The 22,225-nt window shown below is 31.5% G+C and overlaps 1 protein-coding gene across 1 annotated transcript; it reads left to right on the top strand.

Moving 5' to 3' along the window:
- The first annotated feature begins 1,910 nt into the window (after nt 1-1,910).
- LOC127734702 (gamma-tubulin complex component 4-like) lies at nt 1,911-20,753 on the top strand. Its single transcript, XM_052244708.1, has 16 exons — nt 1,911-2,028; nt 6,038-6,173; nt 6,660-6,820; nt 7,969-8,025; nt 8,416-8,495; nt 9,030-9,219; nt 9,755-9,929; nt 10,830-10,954; nt 11,283-11,439; nt 11,813-11,914; nt 12,719-12,848; nt 13,437-13,614; nt 14,603-14,737; nt 19,278-19,394; nt 19,810-19,949; nt 20,437-20,753. The coding sequence occupies exons 1-16, from the start codon at nt 1,954-1,956 to the stop codon at nt 20,441-20,443; spliced, it is 1,965 nt and encodes a 654-aa protein (XP_052100668.1). The 5' UTR covers nt 1,911-1,953; the 3' UTR covers nt 20,444-20,753.
- The last annotated feature ends 1,472 nt before the right edge of the window (nt 20,754-22,225 follow it).

Here is a 22,225-nt window from a genome sequence, read left to right as displayed (position 1 = left end):
TGATAGATATATAGAGTAGTGTGATAGATATATAGAGTATGGTGATAGATATATAGAGTGAGGTGATAGACATATAGAGTATGGTGATAGATATATAATGAGTGTGGTGATATATATATATAGATTGTGGTGATAGATATATAGAGTGTGGTGATAGATATAAAGAGTGTGGTGATAGATATAAAGAGTGTGGTGATAGATATAGAGTGTAATGATAGATATATAGAGTGTACTGATAGATAAATAAAGTGAGGTGATAGATATATAGAGTATGGTGATAGATTTATAGAATGTGGTGATATATATATAGAGTGTGGTGATATATATATAGAGTGTGGTAATAGATATATAGTATGTGGTGATAGATATATGAATAGTGGTGATACATATATAGAGTCTGGTGATAGGTGTATACAAAATGGTGATATGTGAATAGAGTATGGTGATTGATATATAGATAGTGGTGATACATATATAGTGTGTGGTGACATATATATAGAGTGTTATAATATATGTTTAGAGTGAAGTAATAAATATATAATGAGAATTTTAATATATATAGGTTATATATGTATAAAGAATGGTGATAGATGTATAGATAGTGGTGATAAATGTATAGTGCACTGAAATATATGTAAATAGATTGTGGTAAAAGATATATGTATATAGAGTGTGGTGTAAGATTTATATATGTAGATAGATATATAGAGTGTGGTGATATATATATATTGAGAGTTTGGTGTTAGATATATACATAGGGGTGATAAGTATTTCTTGCACTTTGGGTAAATTTTTATGTTGTGATTGGTTTAAGGCCATCACAAGTATTCATAGGGGGTAAGTAAATTTAATAGTGGGTTCATGATGTCACGTCTACTGTTAATGGTGACGTAATCTATTGATTTTATTGTATTTCATTGTTTATTTTTTTACAAAAAGCTGCTGAAAAAATCACGTTTGCACTAAATTTGTTAAACGGTTCACCACTGACCCCCACCATAGAGGGTGAATTAAAAACATGATAAGGGATTTGACCTGCAGCATTACTACTAACCCATAGGAGGTCAGTAGCGAACCATACAACTCATAACAGTGTACTGATAGATATATAGTGTGGTGATAGATATATACGTATTATAGTGTGTAGAAAGATATGCAGAGTGTGGTTATATATGTATAGAGTGTGGTGATATATGTGTAGAGTGTAGCGATAGATATATAATATGGTCATAGATCTAAATACACCTTATCGCTATTAGTCCGCCATAAGGCATTACTGGACATCACAAAAGGTTCCCGTAAAATTTTGACGTAATAATAGAAAATTTATATTAAGGACAAAACAAGCAATGATTTTTTTTTTTTTATTCAGGAAAACATTTATTGTTATATAATATTATTATTTTATTCTCCCGGGAGCTTTTTTTTTCTTCCCCGGGCGCTTTTTCTTTTCCCCGGGCGCTTTTTCTTTTTCCGGGCGCTTTTTAGTAGGACCGTGACGAAGACAGTCAAACGCTTTGTGTATTCAGCTTCAATGATTTTTTTTTCTTATATCTTGATTCGTATATTCAATGTGGATTTTATGAGATCTGAAGAATGGTTAACTACAGCAAGGATTTGTATACACTATACAAATCCTTGACTACACACAGTTGCCTTTTCTTTGGGCCGTTTTGAGTATAAGCTTACATTATTTACTAAGTTTTCGGTACTTAGCTTTACCGTAATTATTGTACTTTAAGTTCAAAACACCATTGAAAAGTATAAAACTATGATCCCACAACTACTGGCTTGCTAGTTACGAGCAAAAATGTACTTTAATATACCATCATATTGAGATCCTTGCGTATCTCTTCGTAAATTGTAAGGAACTATTTAATAACTTTTGAAACGGAACTGTGTGAGCAAAAATTCAAGTGGAGACAACTAGGTTCACTACCGCCAAACACAAAAATGTTACATGAAGTTCTGTTCGCTCTTTCTGGCCACTCTGGTGGTGTATTTATTGATAAAGGCGACGGGATACAAGTATTAATTAGTTAAAAGCATTTGTGATTATTATTATCACGATAATCAAAACCCGATAATGTCACTTTTTAAGTTATCTACACCACAGGAATCGGAAATTCTATCAATAAAATTCTGTAAATAATAAAGTCTACGAGAAGCTCTATTGATAGTCGACTTTATTATTTACAGAATTTTATTGATAGAATTTCCGATTCCTGTGTCTACACGTACCCACATTCTTATTTTTTTGTCAATTTTGTCATTTTTTATATTTTGGTCCTATAAACGTATTTACACTTTTGGTATTTAGCTATATTTTGCCTCCGAATGACCTTAGATCTACTCCGAATCACCTTTAGACGTCAGGCAACAATCACTTTTTAATTGTGACGTCAAATGTTTTGAATTATGATGTCAAAGTTTACGGGAACCTGTGTGATTTTACGTAATGGCGGACAAATTTGCATACAAGTGTAAATACGTCTATTTTCACTATTATTAATTGTTGTACAACCAGACCCTCGATATAGCTACGTGTGATCAATAAACAGTACGTCTTCATAGGAGTTGTAACCCATTTAAGGAATAACTGTACTGTAGTTGAAGAGTTGCCACCGTCAATTGGCGATGTGACGGTCGCAAATGCAGTTTTACTGGCAACGCGTAGCGGAGACATTTAAACGGATATTTGCGACCGTCAAATCAAAATTGACGGTGGCAACTCTTCAACTACAGTACTGTTATTCCGATTCTAATGCATTACAAAAGGAAATAATACGTTAAAACTTAAAGCTTGAAAAAATGTATAAATTTGAAATTTAATAGAATTCCACGAAACTTCATGAATGATTTTGGCGCAAAGACGTCATGGCTAAACATGACATCATACAAATGAAAACTTACAAGCTGAAGGTAATTTTGTTACTACTACGATTCAAATTTGGATAATATGACATCAAAACGGCGATTTTGAGGTAGGTGTTGTGTTATTTTCGATAATATTGCAGTAACCGAACATTTCTTAATCCACGAATTCAAAATGGCAGGTCCCTCCTTAGTTACGACTGGTCAACTGTGGATTTGACGGTAACTTTTAGCCAATGAAAAAAATTGTTACATAAAAATTGCATTAGAATTATGCATTTAAGGCAGTTCGATCAGTTTTTCGTAAATTGTTTTGTTATAAATTAGGCTGTTAGTTTTCTCAATTGAATTATTTCATATTTTTGGAAGCAGGACAAATCGCCCCACTTTTTTACCAACTCGCCCCACTTTGAAAAATCGCCCCAAACTGGTTAACCAACTCGCCCCACTTTTAAAAAAATCGCCGAACTTGTGAAAAGGGTTAAATCCCGTTAATTTTTCTCCTGCCAACTCGTCCCACTTAATGAAATAATGTAAACCTAGATGAATATATATTTTCAGGTCTGCCAACTCGCCCCACTTAACCAAAAAAATCTTATACACAGAATACAAAAAAACGAAAATTTACTAAATCATTATTATTGACATTGAGTTGGCATGACTCAACTTGATTCATCAGGTATTTTCTATTTTTCATAAGTGGGTCTAGTTGGCATTACTCAATTCATCAGGATTTTTCTATTTTTCACTGGTTGGGCTAGTAGTACCGGTAGTTGGCATTCACGTCACAGAAAATACTGTTACTCGCTTCTTTATGCTTTATTTCAACAAAAAGAAAAGAACTACAAAATAGATATAAGAAGATGTGGTATGAGTGCCAATGAGACAACTCTCCATCCAAGTCACAATTTGTAAAAGAAAAACCATTATGTATAGGTCAAAGTACTGTCTTCAACACGGAGCCTAGCTTGGCTCACATCGAACAGTAAGATATAAAGGGCCCCAAAAATGACTAGTGTAAAACCATTCAAACGGGAAAAACATGTGTATCTTAGGTTTTAATAGGTATTGATTTTATTTATAAGAGGGGCAGGAACATAGATATACAACGGGATTGCATCTTTTGTCATAAGTGGGGCGAGTTGGCATTACTAAATTCATCAGGATTTATCTATTTTATACAAGTGGGGCGAGTTGGCAGACCTTATATCAGAGGGATTTTTTTCCCTTTTCATAAATGGAGCAATATATCCAACCTATTTTCAATGGGATTTTATCCTTTTCATAAGTGGGGCGAGTTGGTAAACAAAAGTGGGGCAATTTTTAAGAAAGTGGGGCGAGTTGGTGAAAAAGTGGGGCGATTTGCCAGTGGGGCGATTTGTCATGGATTCATATTTTTCATGTTGGGGCCTTTTATCAGTTTATAGCCGACTATACTGTATTGTTTTTTCTCATTGTTGAAGGCTGTACAGTTGCCTATAATTGCTTACATCCACTTTCATTTGAACTTTGGTGGATAGTTGTCTCATTGTTAATCATACCACATCTCATTATTATTATAATAATCCCTATTTGGAATTCTGTGTCCGGATCAATTTTCTGATTTGGCTGCCCTCAGATGCCCTTCTGCCAAGTCAGAAAATGCTTTTGGAAAAATTGAGTTAACTAAAATAGATACATGTACATGTGGAACTGTAAACTAGAAAATTGAAACTTGGTCCTTGGAGCACCTATTTTTTGTTGTTAGGCTCAACAGGTTGGGGAAGATCCTCTTAAATGGGTACCATCCTGATTTATGGGTATTATCCCCAAAATCTGGTATCAATTACAGCAGAGAAATATTATATGTCTCTGATTACAGTGATAAAAAATCAAATTTTGTATTTCATCATGATAGCTGTCATGGCGTAAATATTTATATAAATCATAAATGACAACATTTTTCCCTATAAGACCATAGTTCAAATGAGAACTGAATACAAAGATAATGGCCTCCAAAAATCCTAGATTTTGAAGGCTGTTAACTTTTATCCTGATGATATTTCAGTCATGGAGTCTTTAGCCTACTTAAGGCAAAATGTTTACCTGAATGTTTGCGTCATGACAGAAAATACCTGTAAATCCAAAGTTTATATTTTTATCACTTAAATTCATACCCGGTTTGGGGTATAATACCCATAAATGAGGATAGTACCCATTTATGAGGATCTCCCCAACCTGCTGAATTTGGATACAAAGATTTCTGGAGAACTCCCAAAAACTCAATATGAACCTGAGTACCGATAGATATTAACTCGATTTTGTATAGTGTAATACTGCTTTTATTGATAAGTTTGACTATAAATTTGAGATATTTGTCATTTTTACTTAATAAAAGTACAATTTAACTTCAGGAATTCTATTTGTGTGTCTTCTTATATCTATCTACTTGTATGTAAGTTCCTTGTACAACAATATGGAGGAGGTAATTATTCAAAAGGTAGATAATTATTATTTAAACAATGAAGGTATTTATTTTTATTAGGAAAATTTAATTTTAACTACAACGGTACCCTGCACAAGGCACGTACATACCTTATGTGATTCAAGTTTGAATAATTAAGTACACTCGAGTCCAGAAGGGAACTTGTATTAAAGACACACAAAACGAATTCATGATGTTAAATTGTACTTTTATGGAGTAAAAGTGACATATATCTCAAAATTATAGACTTATTTATAAAAGCAGTATAACTCCATATACAGTAAAGTCTTTGTACCAGCTCAGCATATGGAAATTGTTGAATTAAAATCTTTGTATAATAATACTGGTAGGTGTTTTTGATGAAAAGATGCTTTGCCTGGCCTTAAATTTTAGTTGGCAGTTTAATTGGCATCTTAAAATTTCATTTATAAGTTGATAGTGAGCCCAGGATACATGTATCTTATACATATTTCCATGGACTTTTAGAGTTATTTCATTGCTCAGTGTTAAACTTTGTCATGATCAGGACATAGGGCTAATAAGAAATAGATTTAAAGTTAACAAGATATATATCTACTCTTCATTATCTTATTTGCATGCACAAAACAAGTAACAAACTATTGAGCTTCTGTGTTCTCTTTTATTACAAAGCAGGTGAAACATGTCTTTGTTCTAACTGATGTATTTACATTATTGTAGGTGTTGAGTGATGTTCCTTTTATATCACCATCAGAGGTGGATCAACTGAACAAACTATGTAAACTTGGTACATTCTACAGGGATTTTAATAACTTCATTAGACAATATGGAGGACATCTTAGTCTACAACCAAATGGTAAGTTGCATTTGACTGGAAGACATTTAAATTTGTTATCCTGTTAAAATGCGATTTTGATTGGTTATTACTAGGGAAACATTTTACTCTTTCCCATGGCTTCTAGTATATTATGGTTCATGGTGACGCTGTATCATTTGTGTGCTTTATTAAATATGGATGCTTGTTCTGTACATGACGTCTTAGTTTATTACTTTTAATTGAGAATTTTAAAGACACAAATAACAGAATTTTGACTATGATAAATATATTAATACATAGCTGAGATGCTGATAGAGCAATTTGCTACCCCTCCTTTGCTTTGCCTCGGTTGACAATGTTTTCTCAGGTTAACAATCTGTTCTATCAGCATTTCAGCGATGTTTTGATAAATTTATTTCCATCCCTGTATTGCAGGGAAGGGGAGGCATTCAATTTTACAATGCAACTAAGTAATAGGGTTTAAAATGGTATTTTATAATTGTAACAAATATAGTTTCTTTTCAGACAAAAGAAAGTCAGAGATTCATGGTTTGTACTTGAAGTCTTTCTGTCATGGCCTAGATAAAGTTTTAGAGGACTACAGAGCATCCTTACAGAGACTTGAGATGGAAATACTAGCAGACCCAGACCTCACAATATCCCACCTTTACAGAACATTATTTCAAGTGTGTATTAAACATCTTATGATGATGTTGTGTCAATTTTGATTGGAATGTTGTTGCATTGACATAAACCCCACATCTCTGTTTATTCATATTAAATACTCTTCAAAACAACTAGACTAGTACACATATTAATTCCTCTGGGAAAGGAGACAAAATTAATAAACAGTTCTTCTGATTGAGACAGTATCAGAACTTTAAAAAAAAATTGCTCACATTATTTATTGGATAAAAAAATCCCATAAAAATGCTGTGAATCAGTTTGTTTGCTATATGAAACAGATTTCACTCAAAATTCAGATTTGTAAATGTATAGTGTGTTTAGACTAGTCAAATGGTTTGGCTTCGAAGAATTAAATTAAACTTGACAATCCAGTATACTATAGATTGTTAGAATATTTTAGTAAGTATTACAGTCAGGAGTACTACTTGTACAAGTACTCTTTATTTACTTGAAGAAGTAAATTAATAATAATATACTTATATAATTAAATTATAATGTTTGAATAATCTCCCCTTAATTTTCTCCAAAATTTACTTGTATAAGTAATTTTTTTTTACAATCCTGAATAATTCTCAGGTTAGCTCATAATTTTTTATTAGAGTTCAATGTTTCATCTCATTAATTCAACAAAGAAACTAAATGCGCAAAGATATTAAGTATTTGGGCAAGGCCTTCAAAAATTGCCCCTTGGGGCTTGTAAATGAGCAGTGTTCTGAAGATATCAGACAAATGAGATTTTCATTGTCCATGAAATTACACTTAAATGATAAGAAGACATCTGCAAAGGATAGACAATTAAAAATTTTATTAGAGCAAAGAAGTCCTAAGAAATTCAAGAAAAGAAGATAGGATGACTTTTTACTTGTATAAGTAAAAAATCTGAATGTCTAAGGGACATAACTAAGCCAAAAAAAAAATGTACCTGTACAAGTAAATAAAATACACTTGTATAAGTATCCTACAAATTTACTTATATAAGTATATTACAATTTACTTCTTCAAGTAAGTAAAAATTACTTTTACAAGTAGTACTCCTGACTGTATTAGTTTGAAATTTATATTTGACATAGTTGGTCCTTGACCTTTCCTAATGACAAATAGACCAGTTTTATGAGTTTAGTAAATTTTACGTTGTTTCTGCTTTCAGTATTTTTTGCTGTTTCCAGCTTTATCTGCAATGGTAGAACAGATCAAATCACACAAGGTATTTTTTTAATGGTCACTTTACAGTACCGGTATTCAACACAATATCTATAATATTCTAGACAGTTCTGGTCAGTGATAAAATGTCCAATATTTTGGTAATTCCTATAAAATCCTTGTTATGTATTAGTTCGGTTTGTCAGTTTCAAGAGAAAACAGTTTCTGCCTGCCTTTCTGCAGTTTTCCATAAAATTGATATTATATGTTCAATAATTACCATATCATGACCAGTTTTGCATTGCTATTTCTACAAACTGTATGAAAGTTATGTTATAAAATTAGTGTAAAGGATTAAAATGGTATCAATTGCATGAAATCATTAATATTGTATATATGAATCTTGAACAAGGGAATGATATTGGATCATAATGTTTTCTTTGTGTATTTTCAGGCACATGGCTGTTATATATTAGATATTGTACACAAACACTCTAACTGTGGACAGCCTAGTGTTAAGGAAGCAATGAATAAGTGAGTACATTTTATTGTTCATGAAAAATCGGGTACAATAACTCATCAATTTGTCAAAATAAGCTCATAAACATCGCTGAGGTATTATTGACTTGCAAGTCAATAATTCAATCTCATGTGAATCCGTATTCTTTAAAAAATTCTTTATTCTGAGAGTGATGTTGGAAAAAGCCATATCATATACACTTTATTATATACCTAAAAGTGATGTTTTTTCGTGACATGAGCTAAAAATATAAGGGGTTTGTTAAAGTCTTTGTAACTATGACTGATTTCGTCTCGGATTGCTGACACAGAACAATTGTCATTATTGTTTTACACAAACAGTTTACTTGTAAATGTATTTACTACTAAGTATATAATAAATCATTATACAAGGAGCAAAATTTCACATTTTGGAAAGACATACCTCCTAACAGAATTTTTGATTGATGACAACATTTTCTTTGTACTTATCCTTCTGAACATGCATGAAATATTTGCCACTGGGAGTTAAGCAACCAACAAGCATCAATCAATCTTTGTACTTTACAGAATTCTACATGTATGTCATGACGTGTTGTACAAACAGTTATGTTCATGGTTGTTACATGGGTCTTTGTTTGATCCTTACAAAGAATTCTTCATACAACATTCTACAGGACAGACAACAGGTGTCAGCTCTGAGACACAGGAAGAGGAAGATTATTTAGGAATTATGGGTGTGACGGGAAGGCAGCTGCAGGTAAGGAATTATTGATTGATTGATGATTGCTTTACACAGCATCAGTGCAAAAAGGCTATATTGCAGCGAAGGTAAGGAGTTAAAACTAAAAGGTATGGGGCATAATCTTATTAGAAAGATACTAAGCAATAATACTAAGCAATAATTGAAGAAATATTGGAATAACATCAGCATTTGGTATATCATAGAAGAGTCTTCAACAGTGTAGTATGTTATGGTAGATATCACATACTTAGTATATACTGGATAATATACTATACGTTCTCATGTTTTATTTTCAGAGAGCAATACCCATGACAGTACCTTGTACATACTTAAAATGGCTGCAAACCTGAATAGTGTTCTCCTCAGTATTTTCATATAGCCCCATTGTATTTGAAATAGTACTGTTTCCCTAGAATTATAGCACAACATTTACTAAACATTCTGTTATAAAATCTTTTTAGATAGCACCATGGTACCATGATGCTTTAAGGCTCTTGGGAGAACAGTGCTGATACTTGACATATGCTGCATGTTCTTCTATATTTTGTAGAAAGCATTGTCTATGACCTTACCAGATACTGGTGGTGGCAGTCATCAGACTTTCTCTATACAAGCAGACTTACTTCCTGTTTATATTCCAATACGCGTGGCGAACAAGATTCTTTTTGTTGGAGAATCAATACAGATGTTTGAGACAGATAAGAAACCAGCTACACATAAAAAAGGTAAGTTATCTTTAAAATTGGTAAGTTTTTAGATGCAAATTTTTTTTAAGCAAACATTTTTGGCTCGCCTTGACTATGGCCTGCTGTTTGCAGCGGCAGGGTTGGCTTCAACAGTTTGTAAGTTTGTGATAAAGTTAGTTTATGGGGATCAACTAATGCTAACTCAATGATATTTGGTATACAGTTGAAGTAGCATTTGTACATGTCAATTCCAAGGGGGGATAGGGAGATTTATAGGGTATACATCATTGAGACAGCAACACAATGCCACTAGAAACCAAAAACATGTATTGGTCAATAGGCTGTCTTCATTTTATAAACAAGGTCTATAGAATATTGTCAGCAATTAGATTAGCATCAAGATAAAAATAACTTCTTTTATGAAAAAAAATATGCCAAAGGTTTTGAAATATTCAGTCTCCTAGAAAATTAAAGTAAAATGAAAAAAAAATATTTGGTTATGCTTTCTCAGAGAAATTGTAAACTGTGCTTTTCATTGTACAAAAAAAGAAATCATCACTATAAAATTATTATTTCCTCAGTGAAAACTGAAAGCCTTGGGTGTTTGTATTATAGATGAGTCTTTGAAGGATTTAAACATAAAAGGATATTGTAAGCTTATTACACTGTTCCTTTTAAATTTTATCAAATTATGTGTATGATTTAAACAAGATGCAATTCTGTTTGAAGGAGTCAACTAATGCAAATTATTATTCATTTTCTGCATCTAAATATTTGCATATACTACACTAAACCCTTACAGCTTTATTTGAATGATGAATGTAAGATGAAGAGATATTCATAGTCAAGGATCAAATATGAAGAATATGAATTATTTATGTTTAAAAATAGAATAAAAATTGAATTAGTTCTAGCTTTATAAGGTTGTTTTGTTTCTAGGTAGTATCCTGAAAAATCATGAATCAGAATTTGCCAAGGATCTATATAATTTATCTCTAGAACCAGATTTTAATAACATGTCATTTGAAGCACTGATTGATAAAATCAGGACACATGTTGCTGAGGTATATATAAATATCCTTTTAAAATTATATTGTTATTAAATTTGGATCTGTTCCTGCTTGGATGTTAAACTTTTAGTTTATCTGTTCTATCTTTTTGTATGCAGGTAATCCATTTTAAATTCTTACATTGTATAGTTTTATGACAAAGTTGTTTAAATATTAGAATGTAGTGATGTTTAAAGTTTGAATTGGATGAGTGAAGTGTTAGGATGTATTTAATTTATTAGCCTTTTATACATACTTTTTAGAGATGTTATTTGTTTTATCATGGATATCAAACTGTAACTTGCACTATCTGTAAATTTTAAAATATTTTTCTCTTATCTAGCATTTGTGGATGTTAGTAGTGGAAGATTCAGATCTAGTGCCACATTTAAAGATCATAAAAGATTTTTATCTATTAGGAAGAGGGGAGCTGTTTCTCACATTTATAGATCATGCACAGAATTTATTAAGAGGACCACCTATAGGCACCACAGAACATGGTAAATACAAAAAAAACTCAATTGTAAAACCAGAAACACAAGTAAATCTAACTTGATCTATTGTCCAATAATTTAAAATTCTGTAAAAACTTAACAAAATTTTCATTACTAGACATATTCAATATGTACAGGTTTCAATGTATAAGAATCACCACTGAAAACATATGATTAATAAGTAATATAGTTTATGAGAACTTATTTACTGTGCACACATTCAATTATTACCTATTGACTATGATAGCCCTGCACCGAGAGAAAAAATATGGCGATTTTCACAGTTTAATGGCTTAAATAATTTAGTTAAATGTAACCACTTATGTTTTGAGCTGTTTGAATATCTTGTGTAATACATTTATATGATGATCTGTTACAGATATCAATACAGCATTTCAGCAAGCTGCAAGAAATGTTTTGTTTGATAATGAGAATTTATTACAGAATTTTCATCTCACAGTAGCAGCACCAATCACAAACAGTAAGTTAATTCAAAATGCAATCCCTTGCAAATGTGAAAACCCTGCAGTCCTATTTCTATCTTGATATAATAAAATCTGTCCAATGACATGGATCTAACATACATAATTCAATTGCACACCAAGAGAATAATATGGTATACAAATAAAAGAACAACACATAAATGGAATCAATCAAAATCCTTATGGGACTGGCTTTATAGTTATAAATTTTCCAGACATTATCACTACTTTTAAGATAAAAAAACCCAGTGCATTGAGCAAAACATTCTATACATTCTATCCTTAAACATTTCAAGAACTTTATCAAATGATATATACACTCAGATATTCAAGTTTCAAAATGATATGTATGTGCATAACCATACTTGTCAACAAAATTACACACTTCATTTTTTTTTGTGGATACCAATTTTCATACATGGATTGGTTATTCGTAGATATTTGATTTCGTTGATTTGCCAAACTGCAAAAAATATAGAAAATGTATACTTTGTTGAACATTTAAATTCATTGTTCACCTTTACCTACAAAATCCACAAAAATTGATATCCTACAAATAATACTGAATCCACAGTCATACCGAGAAATCAAGTTGTTGTTACACAAGTCAAATGAATAAATAGTTAAAAACAAATATACAATACATAAAAATTGAGCATCATAAAATTTACATATTTACATCTTAGACATGAAAGCAGGTACTAGCTGTTTTTATAACATTTAGCTTACAATTAAAATGCAGAAAATCACAAAAGTCAAATCCACAGTGGAAAACCAGCTGAAATCTGTTTGTTTTTTTTCAGAATCTACAACAGATTCCACCAGTAGTAGCAGTAGTCAGCAGTCGGTGGAATCGGGGTGGAATTCTTTAAGTCTGACATACACAGTGGATTGGCCATTACATATACTGTTTACACCATCAGTGTTAGAAAAGTAAGTATATTATGAAGGTATACCCAACACACTAAACCAATATATTCATTTGTCCTCATTATACCAAGTGTATTAAGTATGTCCAATTGAATTAATGTTAGATAAATTGGTACACAACAGTGAAGAGCTTTAATGAAGGGTGCAATTATAATTATTGTAAATCAATTGTTTTGGTACTGAGAAAATTCTTTGATGATTATTTCAAATTTATGCATAAATTATTATTTCTAAAAGGTTTTAAAAATTTAATAAATGAGTTCAGTGTGCCAGGAAGTTAATGACAACATTACATTCACTGAATCACAAATTCCCTGAGTCCCATTAAGTGTAAATCTGGAATTCTCTCAAAAATATAAGCCCAATCATGATGTCTGAGAGGGTCTTTCTGTCCCTCTATACTAGATTTAAATAATTGCCAGTGTAGATCATTGATCTTTCAGTACATGTTGTAACAAAATTAGTTATCTCATGAATCAAAAGAACAGTTGAAATAAATTTGCTTTGAATTTGAAAAAAATGTAAGTATGAGAAATGTTTGAGATAGTATGGATTTTGGTATTTTATAAATCCAATAATAATGTATTACAGATATAACAGAGTGTTTAGGTTTCTCCTACTGGTTAAAAGAGCCCAAATAGACATACAACAGTGCTGGGTATTACAGATGCAGTATAAACAAAAAGCTGTTAGTCGTGAAGAAATGACTAAATGGCAGCTACGAACACATATGGCTTTCCTGGTGGATAATTTACAGTATTACTTGCAGGTAAAAATATATAAAATGCAGTCAGTCTGTTGAAAAGAGTCACTAAAATTGAATGGATATAGCACATGTAATGCTGTTAAATTGTACAATTAGGGATTCCTTTGTACATTTATAACATTAATTATAATTCACATGAAGTGATGATTGCATGGTCGGGTAAATAGGGGGTCCTGAAAATGCAATGCTTGTTTTTGTTAAGGAAGTTCGCTACTCAGTTTCAAAATAACAAGCTTTTCATAACACTAGTATATATTGATAGGGGATTAATAAAGGAACCAAAAGAGCGAAAAAAAAATATAGGTCCGTGTGCTTGTTTTTGGAGATATTAGCCATTGAAATTTTGGCGGGAAAATGTTCTCTCTTGATTTTTCATAGCTTTATCATAGACAATTTTAAGACTTTTACAGATGGCTTATAATTATACATGTAAAAGATTTATAAAAAGAAAAAAGAGGGTTATTGGGCAAATTTTTTCAAAGCATTCAAGTGGATAAAACCAGAGGATTCAGAAAATCTGACAAAAATTCCAAAACATGACAAGCGAACATCCTTAAACATGTAAACCAAAATAGAATAATTACATTGTACTTAGCAGGGTGTTGTTGTCTTTAATGTTGTTTTACTTATAACATTAAGAAGAATACTGAATTGATATAACCAGATGTGACATTCTAGACTGTATACAAATATTTTTAATTAAAATATCATCAAGGTAAAATTAGGTTATTTATTATTGAGCTGCTCACATATAAAATTGTCGGGTAAACATGATGTCAGAAACCAATATACCAGCAAAGCAATGAGATATTGACTTTTTGTACTAGGAAATGGTAGGTGCATGAGGTGAAAAATAGTTTTTGCCCATTTTTCATGTAGCGGTTTTAGTTATTTTACCTTTTTTCTTGTATATTGCTGGTAGTCCTTGATATTGTCAGGTTGTTATGGTTACTCATTCTTCCCAGTGTATGAGATATTACTGTTTTAACAGGTAGATGTAATAGAATCACAGTATGGTATACTGGTAGATAAGATTCAGTCTACAAGAGATTTTGAGGCAGTACGATTAGCACATGATCAGTTCCTATCAGCATTGTTAGCACAAAGTTTTGTACATATGAAATCAGTAAGTAAATAAGTGCTCTTCCAGAAAAAAAGTAATAGGAAGCAATGGGAAATCCAGCGTCTTTTCGTGAATATAACAATTTAAAAGTCGGTCTGTGCAGATTAAAAAAATAAAAGATAAATATCTTTAATAAAGTAGGTATCTTTTTACTTTTTTTACATTTTTAAGAAAAGGTCGTCTCGATTTTTGTACATGTAATTGTGGTTTTCTCGATCTATTCACATTAAATGTTTACATTGGAATAAGGTCCGTTTGAATTTGCTTAGTAACTTAATTTCAAAAGTGTTAATCTTTGCTGCATATCAATTGATTCCTTTGGAATTTTCTCTCTGATTTTCTCTGATCTAGCTGCATATGTATACGGCTAATTAGCATGTTCCAGAGAGGTATACAGCCAGTAGAAAACTATTTGTAATAATAATGTTTTTATTTCAATTGATTTCTATTTTTACTATTTACAGAACGTTTTCCTGTGAGTTTATAATTGATATTGTCCTTTCTAAAACTGGACAAACATTAAAAAGATCTAGTTTTCAGTGTTTACAGGGGAGGTACAGGTTTTTTTTGGGGTATTTTGGAAAACAGGACCCTGTGGAGTTTTGGGAATTTTTCACGTGATTTTCAATCAAATTGGAAAAACAACAAATATACCAGATGTGAGTTTTAGTGTGTATAATTCATTAGGGATGATATTTTTTTGTGAAAATAAAGTAAGACCCATTTCTTATGTTATAACAGGAGATCTTAACATCGTTCAAGACCGAGAGTTAAAATCATTCCTCAGTAAAGGACCTAAATATCGTCCCCCGTCAATTATTAATTGGAATGAGTGTCGTAATATCATCCACGACTCACTCCATACTTACTGTTTGAAATGGATAAAACGGGAAAAAGCTGACAAAAAATCTTTGGACTCTTTTTTTAATTCAGTAATGAACATAGTTGATATACGTATTCAACATTTTAAAGAACATTTTACTCTTAACAATAACCACAATAAACCTATTTCTCGTATCAAACATAAACTTAAAGAACTAGCCAAGGAATTTGTTTTTGTCCCGGCCGATAAAGCTGCTAATAATATTATTATTGTTTGACGTAAATTTTACATTGAGGTTCTGAAAAAAGAAATCACCAATTCACCAACATTCCAACTGACTCCATTTTCAGAAATGACATCTGTAACAAACATAAACTTTTAGCTACCGCTTTACAAGCAGAACCAAATACAATGAAAGTCCCAACTATGTATTGGCTTCCAAAGCTACACAAAACACCTTACAAATATAGATTCATTTCGTCTTCAAGTCATTGTTCCACTACTAAATTGTCTATTCTTCTTACCAGTACACTTGGTACAATCAAAAACCAGATAATAAATTATTCAAATAAGGCCTTCGAAAATAGTGGAATTAATTACTTTTGGAGTGTCAAGAACTCGTTGGAAGTACTTGATAAATTGCATGCATATATTGGTGATTTTGAATCTGTTCAAAGTTTTGATTTTTCTACCCTATATACCACATTGCCTCACATTCTCATTAAGAAAAAATTCACACACCTAATTAAATGGGCATTTAAAAAGTCAGAATGTGAATATATATGTTCAAACTCTTTTAGGTCATTTTTTAGTAGCAATAAACAAAAAAACTATGTCAATTGGACATGCTTTGATACTATATATGCCCTTGAATTTTTACTAGATAACATTTTTGTTCGCTTTGGAGATTCCGTATATCGTCAGGTTATCGGAATTCCAATGGGGACTAACTGTGCACCACTTATTGCGGACCTTTTTTTGTATTGCTATGAGTTACAATTTATGACAAAAATCAGCAAAGACCCATCGAAACAACATCTGATACACAAATTCAATAATACTTTTAGATATTTGGATGATATTTTGGCTCTCAATAATGACGACTTCAGTATGTATACTAAAGAAATTTATCCTGTTGAACTTACTTTAAATAAAGCTAATACTAACAATTACCACTGCCCTTTCCTCGATTTTGATATCTATATCATTAACGGAAAGCTTAATACTAAAATATATGATAAAAGAGATGATTTTTCATTTCCTATTGTAAATTATCCATTTTTAGATGGTGACGTTCCCTTGTCACCATCTTACGGTGTTTATATATCTCAACTTGTTCGATTCGCTTGTGTATGTAACAATGTTTTAGATTTTAACGAGAGAAATTTATGTATTACTGAAAAATTATTACACCAGGGTTTTTGATATCACAAACTAGTCAAAACATTTACTAAATTTTATCATCGGTATAAGGACATCATTCGTAAATATAGCTCAACATGCAGACTTCTTATACGTTCAGGTATTTCACATCCAATTTTTTATGGAAATATTCTTTATAAAGCACAAAAATGTCAGTATTCACCTCTGAAGCTAACAAAACCTTTAAATAGACTTATTAAGAAGGGATATAGTTACGATACTGTTGTCGGGTCATTAAAGATTGCATATTTTGGCGTTAATATTGATTCACTTATAGGGTCTTTGCATCGGAACTAAACACATTTATTTAAAAACCAGTTGTTGGCATGACACGGGTTATGTTCTTCTCATATATGTTATGATGGTATGATACTAAACCCCTAACGGGAAGGATTGTGCCTGATATTCATATGATGAAGACATAATCTTTCAATCAGTTTAATTGAAGTCTGGAGCTGGCATGTCAGTTAACTGCTAGTAGTCTGTTGTTATTTATGTATTATTGTCATTTTGTTTATTTTCTTTGGTTACATTTCTGACATCAGACTCGGACTTCTCTTGAATTGAATTTTAATGTGCGTATTGTTATGCGTTTACTTTTCTACATTGGCTAGAGGTATAGGGGGAGGGTTGAGATCTCATAAACATGTTTAACCCCGCCGCATTTTTGCGCCTGTCCCAAGTCTGGAGCCTCTAGCCTTTGTTAGTCTTGTATTATTTTTAATTTTAGTTTCTTGTGTACAATTTGGAGTTTAGTATGGCGTTCATTATCACTGAACTAGTATATATATTTGTTTAGGGGCCAGCTGAAGGACGCCTCCGGGTGCGGAAATTTCTCGCTGCATTGAAGACCTGTTGGTGACCTTCTGCTGTTGTCTGTTCTATGGTCGGGTTGTTGTCTCTTTGACACATTCCCTATTTCCATTCTCAATTTTATTAAGAAACTACATGATTTAAAATTTTATTTTCTGTCCTTTTTTTTTAATTTCACAACAAGGCCATCAAATTTATTTTAGTAACAAAATTATCGTACTTCTAAAACATGTTAAAGCACACATGTAATAAAAATTTACCGCCTTTTTTATCTTCAAAGACAGTAATAGTTGATAAAATAAATAATTCAGGAATAGAAATAAGATTTATTTTAACTGGCCAAGCATGTTAACACTTTTCTAAATTCACTAGCCCTTCTAGATTTTTAATGGCCCTTCAAAATTGAGAAGAAATTACCTCCTAGATCTGTAGTTATATGTGATAAAGAAAAGTGATGTCACATTTTATTGGATTTTGACATGAAAATTTGTGAACTAAAATTAATTTTGAGTTTCTGTATAAAATTTTCCTGTTTCTTCTTTCTTTTTCATATATCTTTTTGTGTTTATATTTTATAGCTGTAATTTGTCACCTGTCTAGATTTTTTTTGGATCTATTTATTGTATTTGATCGGCAAGCCCGGAATTAGTCTTATCTGCTCCCTGAATCTGCAATAATGTCATATTTCAGGTTTATTGTATCCATTTGACAAAGTTGCTTTTGTCAGTCAGATATGTTTTTACTCGGTTTTACACATTAATTGTTGCAAATTTTTAGCATAAAGCTAGCGGTTGAATAAAATGAACATCGCTGTCATGAATAATATAGGTGAAAATGAATTTTGAGATTGTTCGGGAATTTTTTCCTCCCGAAATTGGGAAAAATGTAGGGGTTTTGCCATTGGGAATAGGTCCCAATACCGGACCCTGTGGAATTCTAGAAAAATCCATAAGGTAATATTTTATCACTAGATTTCCCACTGGAAGGTTGGACACCACATATATTTTTCTTTGGATAAAAGGGATGGAAGCCAATACAATTTTGTTACTAATGAAAAGAAAAAATTATGGGCATTGGGGTATTAAAAGGTGTTGTCTAACCCATATATTTGTTCTTGGAATATTTATAATTAAGTTAATGTCTTTAGATTTGATAAACATTTGAAAGCACAATCTTTGAGTCAAATGAGGAAAAACATGGAAATTAAGTATATCTACTCCAGAAAAGAGATATAGTATAAAAGACAATCACAAATTAAATATAAAAAAAAATAAAAACATATAAATCATTATGATAGGAGTGCTTATAAGAATTTCTATCCAGTCTTGTTTTCTCGAATGATGTTCTTTTAATTTTAGTGTTACTCTCTATTTTCTTACTCTAATCAAGATAAAATATAAAATCAGTGAGAGCAACTATAAGTCTATTGACATACTTGTAATTGGTTTTTTTTTAACATTTTTAGATAAAATCTGGATTTTTCAGGTATCTCATTGTTTACATGAAATATTAGACCAGTGTGGGGCTTTTAGTAAGCTGTTGATGCATTGTGAATCTCCTATGGTACATAGAGAACTTAACCAGTTAGAAAGTATAGCTAAAGTAAGTTTTTTATCTATCAATTTATATTTCATTTTGTCTACTTTCCATCAAAGTTAGTGACAGCATTGATTTTTTAACGATTATGGAAATTCTAAATGCCACTAGATTGACAACAACACTTAAGTAATCTGCAAATTTAATAAGTCGACATGTTTCGCCGATTAGATCGGCGTCATCAGGACTATGGAAATTATAGATTAACTGATTAAATAACACTTTATAACAGGTGTATTTTCTATAAGAATGAAGAAGACATTTAATTCCATGACGATTTAAGACAAATCTGAAATTTTTTTATCATATTTTTTTACTGTCTATTTAGTTCAAGTCAAGCAAAATTTAACTCATCATAATACGACTCAAATGGAGTTTTCATGTATTTATTATTATAGTTTTTTGCTTTTGTCTATTTCAGAATTTCCAAGGCCAGTCAAACTTATTATTTAAGATATTATCAAGTGTCCGGAGTCACAATGCCAGTCCACATTTAGCACAGTTGTTACTAAGACTCGACTTCAACAGATACTTCAGTATAGCTGGGGGACAACTTGGAAGGTAAGTACCATTAACTTCTTTGAGGAAAAACCATGAAACCTTTTTATTTGCTGCTTTGGTTGACTGTTTCAAATCTAATGTTTTCTGGATGATTACTTCAGTTTTGCTTCGATTAATTTGACTGATTGTCAAACAGAACCAAATGATTACTGGATGATAAAGATCTTTGAATGTTAAAAAAACAATGAAAACACGTAATTTTGAATGTTAGATCTAGAGAGATCAGGTGAAACTATTGAAAGTTCAATTTTGCTTCGCTTGTGTTGTTGGGTTACTGTCTCATTCATATAAACCAGGCATCTCATTTTATTCATGAATGAAAAATGATACAGCAACCCACCAACCTATAACAAACTGAGAAAAAGTGACTTGAATTTTGATTTTTAAATAAGTAGAAGCAGAAACAAAAAATGTCCATCTGTCCACAATTTTAAGATTTGCTTTACCCATTTTTTGTATGAATAATAATCATATTTTTTTTTTTCAGTTACTGAGAGTAAACAGACTGCCTGTTTAGTTATAAACATTGATTGATAATATCTCCTTTGATTGATGATGATGATGATGATGATGATGATGAAATGTAACAAACAAAGCTTATTTGATATCATCACTGGATTCAGCAGTGAATTTCATATGTAGTATCCAATCTGTAGCTGCCCCAGAGGATCTTAATACACAGGACCATCAGAAAAGTGTTACTAGAAATTGCATATAGTAAAATCACAGAACAATTATTAAGAGTGCTGCTGTTTGTTAATTTATAAAAATTTTAATGATTAAATAAAATTAATAAATATATAATATGTTTTATAAGCTCAAGATTTTATTACAAATCATCCATTTGACATCATTTTCATGGTTCAGCGACTGATTGAGGAATTTTTAGTCATGCGAATTTCTCATTTAAAATCAGTAATAGAACAACTATATTTGGTATATGGGATCCTTGCAAGGTCTACATGTCCTTCAGACAGGGTTCACCCAACTTCAACCTTATTTCATGGATAGGTGATTATTATTTAAGTTTTGTGGTCAAGTCTGTATCTCAGATATTATAAGCAAAAACTCCATTTGGTGTGTTGAATGATTGTAAGATGTACATGTCAGACTGACAGGTTTCATCTGACCTTGACTTATTTTTATGGTTCATTAGTCAATGTTAAGTGTTTCACAGATACTATAAGCAATATATCAGCTGTATTTGGTTTCAGAAATAATTTAAAGTTGTACATGACTGTCTGGCAGGTTTCATCTGACATTGACCTTTTTTCATAGTTCATTAGTCATTTTCAAATTTTTCTGGTTTGGTCTATTTCTCAGATACTATCAGCAATAGGGCCACTATATTTGGTTTCGGGAATGATTGGAAAGTGTACAATGTCTGTCTGGCAGGTTTAGTTTTCATTGTTTATTGGTCAGTGTTAAGTTTTCATGGTGGTGTTCATTTATTGGATACTATAAGAAATAGGTCAAGTGTATTGGATACTATAAGAAATAGGTCAAGTGTATTTGGTGTATGGAAAGATTGTAAGGTGAGCATGTCTGTCTGGCAAGGTTTATCTGACCTTGACCTCATTTTCATGGTTCATTAGTCAAAATTGAAATTTATTTCTTAGATACTAACAAGCATTAGGTCAACTACATTTATATTCTGTGTAAGGAATTATTACATTGTGTTCATCTGACCTTGATCTCATATTGATGGATGATTGGTAATTAATAAATTTTCGTAATTATGTCAGATTCTCAGATACTATAAGTAAAGTAGGCAAGACATTTTAGCATGTGCAATACTATTTAAGAAATAATTCATGGATGCCATAGATTTGTTGGACATTTACACATGGCCTGGGCCTTGATATTCGAATTTTATCCTGAGCGTTAAATGTCCAACAAATCTATGGCTTCCATGAATTATTTCGATTCTAATAGGACAAATACGGTAATTTAAAAACTGAAGCGAAGGTAAGATTGCCGTGGGAATGGCTGTTCTAATTTACCCCCTGTAAGACAAAATCTTCAAATTTCAAATAAATCTAAGTCTTGCTAGAATTATTTCTTAAATAACCAGTAGTAAAAAGGTGTTCAATCCTTATAATTCTTAACCCAAACATTTTTTCGTTGGCTACTATTTACTGTCAAATCCACAGCTGACATGTAGTAACTAAGGAGTGAGCTGCCATGTTGACTTGCTGAAATCCACAAATGTGCAAATGCAATGAATAGAAAATGAAATAACTCCTACCTCAAAAACTCCACTTTAATGTGATATT

The sequence above is a fragment of the Mytilus californianus genome, unplaced genomic scaffold (genome assembly GCF_021869535.1).
Source record: "Mytilus californianus isolate M0D057914Y unplaced genomic scaffold, xbMytCali1.0.p SCAF_3, whole genome shotgun sequence".
In the NCBI taxonomy this organism is placed as follows: Eukaryota; Metazoa; Mollusca; class Bivalvia; order Mytilida; family Mytilidae; genus Mytilus; species Mytilus californianus.
This window is presented reverse-complemented; position numbering and strand designations above follow the sequence as displayed.

Bases quoted from the DNA above. Each gene is read 5' to 3' on its own strand.
- LOC127734702 (XM_052244708.1), top strand. From the start codon at position 1,954: ATGTTACATGAAGTTCTGTTCGCTCTTTCTGGCCACTCTGGTGGTGTA. The intron at 2,029-6,037 runs GTATTAATTAGT...ACATTATTGTAG, and splicing joins ATAAAGGCGACGGGATACAA to GTGTTGAGTGATGTTCCTTT. The intron at 12,849-13,436 runs GTAAGTATATTA...AATGTATTACAG, and splicing joins ACACCATCAGTGTTAGAAAA to ATATAACAGAGTGTTTAGGT.